Source organism: Camelina sativa, chromosome 8, assembly GCF_000633955.1.
Source record: "Camelina sativa cultivar DH55 chromosome 8, Cs, whole genome shotgun sequence".
Taxonomy (NCBI): Eukaryota; Viridiplantae; Streptophyta; class Magnoliopsida; order Brassicales; family Brassicaceae; genus Camelina; species Camelina sativa.
Window position 1 is genome coordinate 5860367 of NC_025692.1, and position 11138 is coordinate 5871504.

General features: G+C 37.2%; 1 protein-coding gene across 1 annotated transcript in view; it reads right to left on the reverse strand.

The window, feature by feature from the left end:
* The window catches only part of LOC104709242 (dicer-like protein 4), a 14167-nt gene that overhangs the window by 1823 nt on the left and 1206 nt on the right, over positions 1-11138 (reverse strand). Inside the window, exons 2-23 of the mRNA XM_019228359.1 lie at positions 10931-11108; positions 10702-10812; positions 10415-10555; positions 10252-10324; positions 9935-9999; positions 9414-9554; positions 9171-9305; positions 6954-7083; positions 6638-6734; positions 5867-6059; positions 5597-5757; positions 5299-5505; positions 4913-5184; positions 4552-4829; positions 4048-4484; positions 3721-3821; positions 3428-3636; positions 3127-3336; positions 2414-2878; positions 1137-1409; positions 364-690; positions 1-224 (exon numbers count right to left, since the gene is read on the reverse strand). The exon at positions 1-224 is cut by the window's left edge and continues 2 nt beyond it. Of these exons, the coding sequence (XP_019083904.1) occupies positions 1-224; positions 364-690; positions 1137-1409; positions 2414-2878; positions 3127-3336; positions 3428-3636; positions 3721-3821; positions 4048-4484; positions 4552-4829; positions 4913-5184; positions 5299-5505; positions 5597-5757; positions 5867-6059; positions 6638-6734; positions 6954-7083; positions 9171-9305; positions 9414-9554; positions 9935-9999; positions 10252-10324; positions 10415-10555; positions 10702-10812; positions 10931-11108 (4428 nt within the window). The remainder of the gene's footprint in view (positions 225-363; positions 691-1136; positions 1410-2413; positions 2879-3126; positions 3337-3427; positions 3637-3720; positions 3822-4047; positions 4485-4551; positions 4830-4912; positions 5185-5298; positions 5506-5596; positions 5758-5866; positions 6060-6637; positions 6735-6953; positions 7084-9170; positions 9306-9413; positions 9555-9934; positions 10000-10251; positions 10325-10414; positions 10556-10701; positions 10813-10930; positions 11109-11138) is intronic.

The following is an 11138-nucleotide window of genomic DNA, read 5'->3' on the forward strand; positions in this document are numbered from 1 at the left end:
GTTTTAGATGGTGCCTGGGGGAGACCTCGCCTGATGAGGTATGAGCTGCTTATTTTACTGTTCTCGCCAAAATTTTCTTGGAGATTAAGGTTTTCAACGTCCAGCCCATCAAGATCCACAACATCTATAGGCTCTTCATTGTAGCCAATTAATTTAGCTTCATTTCTGATGCTATTCTTCACAACATCTTCCAATGGATTGGCTGCTGTTATGTGCTCACGTGCCTGCAGATGAATTACACAATGAAGTTCTTCAAATTACGAGTTACATAAATGAACACTAGGTAGCTCAAGATATCTGTACATCACATCAATCGAAGAAATTCGTTGCACTACAGTTTATTTTGACTATGAGAAAAATTACCTTCAGATATGTAATCATCAGCTGTGCAGCCTTTTTTGTGCTCTCTCTTTTGTTCCGACCAGTTGCAGAAGCTGTAAGGCAACTACCTTTCTTGGTCACTTTTAATTCAACAGAAAAAGCACCATCCTTCTTCGTCGCTGATATTTCCCGATCCCACTTGTAAGACTGGCAAATTTCAATCAGTTCCTTTACAGGACTAATCTGCAGGTTAGACAAGTTTTTGACTGGATCTAGACATGATAGCATCATAGTCCAGACATGATTCAAGTTGAACCCACAATCAATGAAGAGAGCCCCCAAACAGGATTCTACCAAATCACCAAGAACCTGCATGGAAATATAATAACTATATTAGTTCTTCCACTAATATATCATGTATGTCTTATGTAATTAGATATTAATTGACAGCAAAACTAAACTAATGAGATGGGCATAGTCTCCTTAATTCAACACCTCGTGTAGGTAAAAAGAATTAAGGAAAAGCTAACGGAAATAGTTTGAGATTCTCAAAATGTAGGTCAGCTTTCATTAGGGGTAAATGTCATTATAGTTTCCTTAACTGGCTCAAAGATTGGCATATATGGTCATGAAGGTAAGTAAGTAAAATGCACATATCTCCATATACTATGACGCAATTCTGCTGGCATAATCACAAAACAAGCTCGGAAAATATAACGGATTAATAAAAAGTTCCACCAAGGCAAAAAAACACTAAAGTACCAAACAGAAGCAACAAAATATCGTCTGCAAGTGAAAGGAAGATCGAAACACACCTTTGGGCATCTTGGACCTTCAGACTGTCCACTTGCCAATGGTGATGCTGCCAGGAAATTGGTGTAATCATCTATTGCTTCATGGAGATAAATGGACTCGCAAAATAGAAATCTCTTTAGCGAAAAATTGACAGCAACATTTGCCAGCGCCTTATTATTTACTGACAGCGATCTTAGATCTGTCAGTTGTCCAGGTTTCAGTGTCGGGAAGACTGTGAAAAAATAGGATGTCATCAAGTAGTCCAGAACAGCATCCCCAAGAAACTCCAATCTCTGCAGACCCCCAATTAAAGACTTTTGGTTATAGATGGATATTATAGAGACTTAGAGAAAAATGAAAACTAAGAGGGAAACAAAAATTACCTGGTAGCAGCCTCCTCCATGCTTGTTGTAAGATGGATGGATAAAGGCTTGTACAAGTAGACCTTTGTGGAGGAACGTATATTCAAGCTGGTTTTCAAGGGCCTCCAAATTATTGCGAGTAGTGAGTGGCATGTAGCGCCTGCTTGCAATACAAGTATCTCGTACTTGCAAGGATTCAAAATCAACATTTACACCAATCCACCTAAGAAATTTCAGGGCACCTTTGAAGCCACTGTCAACTAAGAAAGCTCCCACAAGAGCCTCAACCACATCAGCAATTGTTTTCTTGTACAACCAATGATGGCCTTTGCTACATCTGATTTCACCAGTATCTGAATCCGAAAGCCCAGGACCCCTATTCAAGGAATGAACCTCTTTTATCATTCCTTCGTCACAGGTTACTCTGCACGGATGGCCAAATGTAAAGAACTGATTAGGATCGAATGCTTGATCCCGGATGTAGACCTGGAAAAACGTACAAGGTTAGTAATATCCAAAAAGACTCAGTAATTAAATTAATACGTTTTAGTCTTCCTCTGTCTAAAATATTTACTTTTGAAATATGTAACTGTGAATATGTCAAATGTATGGAGGCAAGGGTTCTGACGACGCTTTATGAACATGATAAGTATTTGCGTTGTGTGCAGCAATCACAGCTCAAACAAGATTTAGAATGTACCAGCAATCAAAGCATTTATAAGAATTCTGAGAACCTGCAAATTTCTCTTGATTGCAAGCCTACACAAGTTGGAATTGTTAACAACGTTAGAGCGTCTANATGTCATCAAGTAGTCCAGAACAGCATCCCCAAGAAACTCCAATCTCTGCAGACCCCCAATTAAAGACTTTTGGTTATAGATGGATATTATAGAGACTTAGAGAAAAATGAAAACTAAGAGGGAAACAAAAATTACCTGGTAGCAGCCTCCTCCATGCTTGTTGTAAGATGGATGGATAAAGGCTTGTACAAGTAGACCTTTGTGGAGGAACGTATATTCAAGCTGGTTTTCAAGGGCCTCCAAATTATTGCGAGTAGTGAGTGGCATGTAGCGCCTGCTTGCAATACAAGTATCTCGTACTTGCAAGGATTCAAAATCAACATTTACACCAATCCACCTAAGAAATTTCAGGGCACCTTTGAAGCCACTGTCAACTAAGAAAGCTCCCACAAGAGCCTCAACCACATCAGCAATTGTTTTCTTGTACAACCAATGATGGCCTTTGCTACATCTGATTTCACCAGTATCTGAATCCGAAAGCCCAGGACCCCTATTCAAGGAATGAACCTCTTTTATCATTCCTTCGTCACAGGTTACTCTGCACGGATGGCCAAATGTAAAGAACTGATTAGGATCGAATGCTTGATCCCGGATGTAGACCTGGAAAAACGTACAAGGTTAGTAATATCCAAAAAGACTCAGTAATTAAATTAATACGTTTTAGTCTTCCTCTGTCTAAAATATTTACTTTTGAAATATGTAACTGTGAATATGTCAAATGTATGGAGGCAAGGGTTCTGACGACGCTTTATGAACATGATAAGTATTTGCGTTGTGTGCAGCAATCACAGCTCAAACAAGATTTAGAATGTACCAGCAATCAAAGCATTTATAAGAATTCTGAGAACCTGCAAATTTCTCTTGATTGCAAGCCTACACAAGTTGGAATTGTTAACAACGTTAGAGCGTCTACGAGTCAACTCTCCTTCATCAAGCCTATCATGGAGTAGAAAAAGGTGTCGGCTAACAGCAAACTTGAGGAATGCATCACCAAGCACCTCAAGCCTTTCAAGAGAAAAGTGCTCATGACATTTCTCTGTTGTGAGAGCTTCGAGTACCTATTGCAATTCACTCGGTCAGCGAAGTATCAAACATTAAAAATTTCAGGAAAACCAAGCAAATGGGTTATCTAGTGAAATGAGGTTATACTCTGTGACCAGAAACTTCAGCTATCTCAGGGATCGAAGCAGACAGCACATGTTTCAGTTCAATAGCCACAAGTAAATTCTCCATACGATGCATGATTGACGGTAGCAAGGATAACGAGCTTCCGAGGTCTTTAGAAAATCCTTTTATCTTTAACTGAGAAAGCTCGGGAGGAATCTCTATGAAGTATTCCGCAAGTTCTTGTGGTGGTTCTATCCAGGGCAATATGAGAATGTTATGTGTGTGTACAGGCACAAGAAAATGGTGACATGCAAAAAACAGTTAAGAAAATCTACCCAAATTCTTCTGCATTCGGTTGTGAAGCAAGTTCCGAACATGAAAAAGTGGTTTCACCTGCAAGAGTGGCTGTTCAGGATGCTTGAGTTCCACGCCATACCTAATTTTGCGCATAACAATGAGAAGGTTCTTAAATTCAGAAAATCATATAATCCTAAGTCTAGAGTCCCAACAAATTTTTTATGGATTGTTGTAATACTGCTCTGTAGAAAAAGAAAAAGAACATTAAAACAAAAAAACAAAAAAAAACTAGAGAGAAACCAGAATACATGTCCCTGAGAAAAATCGCAATCGAACAATCTGGATAGTAGAAGTTTAGTGCTTACAAATTATATGTTCTCTCCATATGGCTTTTGGTGCTTGATTTCTTAACAGGACTGAAACCATTTCTTCCATGGCAGATATCAGCAACAAAGTAAAATTGTTTATTGTGGGTAGTAAAAACCAAGCTGTTCTTCACATCATCAATATTCCAACAGCCATTTGCGAGCTTTAGATGAGAGCCTGTAGGAGGAACTATATCTTCCACTAAAACAGATGGAGTCTTAAAGATTGGTGATGCCAAGCAGCTTCTGATAGTCACCCAATCTACAGATATAACACTTTCTGCATCATGCAGACTGATTGGAAGAAGAAGGTAGAAGGTAGATTTGCTTGTTCTAGGAGAGTATTGCAGTTCTAAGGGAACAAATTCCGGAATGAGCTCCTGCCGCTCAAAAAGAACCTTCAGGGCAACCTCCTGAAAAAGCTCTGCTAGCCTTATCTGCATAGAAATAATCAAATAAGATAAGTTCATTCTTTTCAATGTAATCTAATTAAAATCTCAATACCTCATTGTTGTCGAATGTGGTGACTCCTGATGGAACAATCTTCACACTTACAGATCTTTGATGAGCAAGGTGAAGATTGAAATCCATAGTCTCAGCCTCAACGGGAAGAGGTGACTTCATAAAAAAGCCAAACTTTCTGTAGAGCCTATCCGCGGGATGAGGCACAAACCTTATGTAGTAAGAATGAAGATTGACACAACTTGTTGTAGGATCCCACTTTTGTTTAAACAAGCCAGGAACAAACATCTCATACAGTTCACCTCGTGAACAGCCTTCACCTAGCAGGAAATAAATTAGATGTCGTTATACAACGAGTGAATAGTATAAACAACTTAGATTGATAACTGAACCACTCATGCACCTTCGACGTTATCAAAATCAAATTCATCATCTGAAAATTCATCCTCAATTTCATCCTTTGAATCTGGCAACAGAAAATCGTTAAGTACACCCAAGTTGTGCAACTCGTACACAGCCTTTAGACAAGCATCCTTTTTGGCAGCTTCAGTTGAAGGTTGTACCGAACTGACAACTTCACTTATAGGAGCATTAGCAGGTAAAATTATGCGACAGATACTTCCACCAAATTCGTCACCAGGTTTGAAATGAAACTCTGGCTTTGGCTGAAAAAACCTGAGGGAATAAATATGCGGCAAATGGAGATTCAATTATGACAGGAACAAGCTCCCATTTACTGTGCAAGGTGAATCTCTTAAATTAGCACCAACGAAAAATTTGAAGTCTTACTCATCATGTGGAAGCCTAGAACAATATTTATAGAGAAGGGAGATGCTACTTCCACCACTGATACAAGCTCCTGTCTCATGAACTTTGTATAACTCCTCATCATGTCTAGGACAAGTTTCCTCTGACGTTCTGGAAGTAATTTCCAGATTCATTCTATCTTCATTTACTCTAAAATGTTCAATTAGATCCATCTCTTTCTTGTTTCCGCTGAATTAGGAAAGGAAAAACATTGTCAAATGCGTAGGGAGGAAAAGAGGACTCTTACTTATGGCCTTATTATTTTCTCATTCCTACATACCTGTCCACTAAAAAGGCATATTCGGACTGAGGCATTCGAGCACGGCCCCTGGACTGTATGAAGCTGGTAACAGTCTCTGGTAAATCATAACGGATCACAAGACAACATGTCTGAATATCAAGGCCTTCTTCACCAACTTTAGTGGCAACCAGTAAATTGAGCTGGAACAGGAAAAGGAACCTCAAGAAGTTAGTTGGAAGTGGCTTGACGACTGATCCTAAATATTTCCCAATACTAAGTTACTAACTATAGTTCAAAATTAAGTATCACCTCTTTAGATTGGAATCGTTGAAGTATTGTTTCCATACTCCTCCTTGACATGCTCTTTAGTCCAGAACTAAGTCCAACAAGGAAATCAGACTTCCAAGACCGTAGCAGTTCCAAGTTATTTAGTATGCATGACAAGGTTCTTGCAGTTACAATCCGATTGACAAATATTATACACTTCATGTGTGGCTCTAGCCTGAAAAAAAAAAAAAAGATGGAAGTTAAATACAATTGGCTTCTCTTCCATGTGAAAGATATAGTTAAAAGCAATCAAGATTTCACAGGACCCAGTGGGCAATATCAACCACCATGTTCATATAGAAATATCCAATGTCTTTTTCATGGTGAATTAAGTGCTGGAAGTAGATACTAGGAACCATGAGCTGGAAGTTGTTTGCTCAGAAAAAGGCCATACTCTCTCTTTTGAACAGAATTTTATCGATCGTTGGCAATTTTCTTCTGTATATACAAAGCTTCATCTCTAGGTTCTCAGTCGTATTTTACGGAAACAAAAAAAGAAAAATAATAAGTATAAAGGATAAAGACAGGTAAGTAGGACTAGACTTTCTTACATAAGTAATTTGTCATCTTTCACGCAAATGATAACAATGAGAAAACGCATATTCAGTACTGGCTTTTGGGTTTTGGGTGTTGGGTACGTGGCCACTCTATAAAGCTAAGGACAGTTCATTCATTTCTTTACTTCACAAATGCTTTATGGAGTATTCAGTACAAAAGCATTCTAAGACTCTGTCACCTCTCTCAAGTACTAACCTGAATACCGAAAGGATTTCAATCAATTGAACTAGCTTTCTAGAGAATAATGGTTCCTTCAACGCCGCTAAGCTGAGGAGTTCAGATGCATTCTCATCTACAACCACAGTAAATATGAGAACAAATAAAGAGGCAACCAATGGATTGTGTAATACAGTATTCACATGGAAATAACAAATACAGTTAATATTTTAGTAAGTTCCAACTCTGGAAATATATACGCAATGAAAAACGTTTCAAATTCTACCATGGCCATATTGGAAGAAAATTTAAGTTTCAGAGAAAAAACACTCACTACGGTACTATGTCATCTTACCTTTAGCAACACCAGAGGAGAGGACCTCAGCAGCCAGAGAAAGATATGTATCACATATCTTTAACTTATGATTCTCTCCCACAGGCTCTTCTTGTACATCATGGTCACTATTCAATTGTATTTTAGCAGCCTCCAATAAACGAAGAGAATAAACATTAGCACGCTACACATTGCATTAAGACATGTATGACACAAACAAGAAACAACATAGAGAGATTCAATTTGGTAAGAAAGGTTATCGAGGTTAGATGGTCTTCAGAGATTAAAGAATTTGCACGGAACCTTAATGACAAATTTTCTCTAGGAATTTTTACACAGCTATTTAGCAAGCATCTAACAGGAGCCCTTATTTCTTTCCCAATTTTTCCGTATTGTACTCCTAGTGAATTTTATGCCAATCTTTGTAGTCTTTGACTTCGATCTAGTACACTACTAATGCAAAAGTTGAATATAGTTGGCAATTATGATTATTACTGTACCCTAAAACATGTCATCAGCTGCTTGTTAAAACATTGAAGAACCAGGAAAGACAAGTAATCAATACATCTGAAATCAAAAACAAAAAACCTAGTTTGCCCAAAATAAGAAGTAAAAAAAACCGAAAATCTAATATCAAATCTATAAATTGCTTAAGTACGAAATGTCTACCTGTATTGCTCCCCAGATGCCAAGATTCACCAGAGTATATATGAGATTATCATGAGTTCTTTTGAGAAGCCTTTTCATATTTAGGAGGCTTTGTGTTTGATGGGTATCAATCTGCAGCTTAAGTGATGCCAAGCACTGTTTATAGAGGAACAAAAATCAGTTCATATATATATATATATCCAGGAACAGCGGGTTCAGATCTTTTCTTTTTAAATAAAAGAGTTATGAGACACATTAGACAACCCGCTGTTTGATGTCCTCCAGCATGGTTTCATATCTGATGGTCGATTGAGATACATCAGTCATAGCTGAACGATAATATACTTTGACTAACGGAGATGAAACAAAACCATCCAGCTGGGCATTGCTTTCTACTGAATAAACCTTTTAGATCACGGGAGACAAAAGTGAAATATTAGAACATTTTGGGAAAGACCAACTGAATGTAAGAACATTAGCATGAATTAAACTATGAGTAAGATAATTCTGCTTCAGACTTCCAATAAATGATTAGTTTGGTACCATAAGCTAAGGACGAAAATACCCACACAAAAAAAGATTCAAGCATCAGAAAAGTATTATTTCTACTTTGGTATCACCAAATTAAACACAGTGTGATGGGGATCAACATAAATAAGCCGGCATCAACCATTTCTAGGAAAGATATCTTGCATACTTCAATAATCAATACCCAAAAATGCAAATTAGAATTTACACTTCTACAGTAGANACCAATGGATTGTGTAATACAGTATTCACATGGAAATAACAAATACAGTTAATATTTTAGTAAGTTCCAACTCTGGAAATATATACGCAATGAAAAACGTTTCAAATTCTACCATGGCCATATTGGAAGAAAATTTAAGTTTCAGAGAAAAAACACTCACTACNGTGGACCATGTATAGAACAAGATGATCATAAGTAGCAGGTATTATTAAGATCACGAAAAACCTCACAATCAAAAGAGAAAGAACAAAAGGAATCCAATGCAGAAGCTAATTTTGTCGACTATATTATTTCTATGGGAATGATTTAGACCCTCTCATAATAAAATCTATGCAAAGTAACGGGCTTGTAATCCTNCACATTGCATTAAGACATGTATGACACAAACAAGAAACAACATAGAGAGATTCAATTTGGTAAGAAAGGTTATCGAGGTTAGATGGTCTTCAGAGATTAAAGAATTTGCACGGAACCTTAATGACAAATTTTCTCTAGGAATTTTTACACAGCTATTTAGCAAGCATCTAACAGGAGCCCTTATTTCTTTCCCAATTTTTCCGTATTGTACTCCTAGTGAATTTTATGCCAATCTTTGTAGTCTTTGACTTCGATCTAGTACACTACTAATGCAAAAGTTGAATATAGTTGGCAATTATGATTATTACTGTACCCTAAAACATGTCATCAGCTGCTTGTTAAAACATTGAAGAACCAGGAAAGACAAGTAATCAATACATCTGAAATCAAAAACAAAAAACCTAGTTTGCCCAAAATAAGAAGTAAAAAAAACCGAAAATCTAATATCAAATCTATAAATTGCTTAAGTACGAAATGTCTACCTGTATTGCTCCCCAGATGCCAAGATTCACCAGAGTATATATGAGATTATCATGAGTTCTTTTGAGAAGCCTTTTCATATTTAGGAGGCTTTGTGTTTGATGGGTATCAATCTGCAGCTTAAGTGATGCCAAGCACTGTTTATAGAGGAACAAAAATCAGTTCATATATATATATATATCCAGGAACAGCGGGTTCAGATCTTTTCTTTTTAAATAAAAGAGTTATGAGACACATTAGACAACCCGCTGTTTGATGTCCTCCAGCATGGTTTCATATCTGATGGTCGATTGAGATACATCAGTCATAGCTGAACGATAATATACTTTGACTAACGGAGATGAAACAAAACCATCCAGCTGGGCATTGCTTTCTACTGAATAAACCTTTTAGATCACGGGAGACAAAAGTGAAATATTAGAACATTTTGGGAAAGACCAACTGAATGTAAGAACATTAGCATGAATTAAACTATGAGTAAGATAATTCTGCTTCAGACTTCCAATAAATGATTAGTTTGGTACCATAAGCTAAGGACGAAAATACCCACACAAAAAAAGATTCAAGCATCAGAAAAGTATTATTTCTACTTTGGTATCACCAAATTAAACACAGTGTGATGGGGATCAACATAAATAAGCCGGCATCAACCATTTCTAGGAAAGATATCTTGCATACTTCAATAATCAATACCCAAAAATGCAAATTAGAATTTACACTTCTACAGTAGAGAATTGTGCTTTAAGTTCATCTGCCAACAGCATACCTTGGCATTGAGTAAATTTTCAAGGCTATTTATGCTTTTCGATAAATTCTCAGATTGAAAAGACCCTGAAAAATAGGTAGAGCTGTCAAAAAAGGTGGACCATGTATAGAACAAGATGATCATAAGTAGCAGGTATTATTAAGATCACGAAAAACCTCACAATCAAAAGAGAAAGAACAAAAGGAATCCAATGCAGAAGCTAATTTTGTCGACTATATTATTTCTATGGGAATGATTTAGACCCTCTCATAATAAAATCTATGCAAAGTAACGGGCTTGTAATCCTGAGTCAACATTAGAGTCGAAATGGAGCCTACCTTTGCCAACAACTGGAGATGCAGTCATTCCAAATATTCGAGGCTGTTGTAAACTTTCTGATTTATAGAAAACCTGCATTTGCAACAAAGTGGAGCAACCAAAAGATGATTCTATGTGAAAAATGTTTCAGAAACCATATACCAAGAATGTGAAGGAAGATACCTTCATGATTTCCGCATAAGGATGGTTGCTTAGTTGTTGAGCATGGTGACACTCATCAAATATTAGAAGGGAGATAGACTCCATCCTGATGAAACAGTGCTGTAAGTTATGCAGAAGTATTTGTGGAGTCATAACAAGAACCTGCAGGAAACATTCAGGCACAATAACAGAACAATTGAAAGATGATCGCATATATGTCAATCCACAAAAAAATGTAAAATGGAAATAACGATCAACTTAATGAGACTTATAGGCTAAAAATAGAACGAGAAAACTCAGGAAATCACCTCATTCTCTGAAATCTCTTTCTCCCATTCAGAATGGCTCTTCACAGTCCTCTTGCCTCCACAATGTACTGCAACTTTGAAGTTAATAGAGTCTGATACGACCTTGGCTTGCTGTAAACAAAAACAAACTCAAGACAGTTAGAACTTGAAGAGAGAAACAAATCAATCAATCCCCAATAATGAGTCTCCAGTAAACACCAATGTACAATCAAAATAAATAACCTCTCACCTGTTCGACCAAAGCCACAGTGGGAGCAAGAAAAATACAAACACTTTTGTTAGGACGAAGAACCAAGTGACCGAGCTCATATATAAGCATCACCGCAATGTGAGTCTTCCCACAACCTGTTCCCAAGTAAACAATAATGTTCTCATCCATTGCTTTCTTACACAGCTCCACCTGATACCTTCATACAGCAAAGTAAATCATTAAGCCC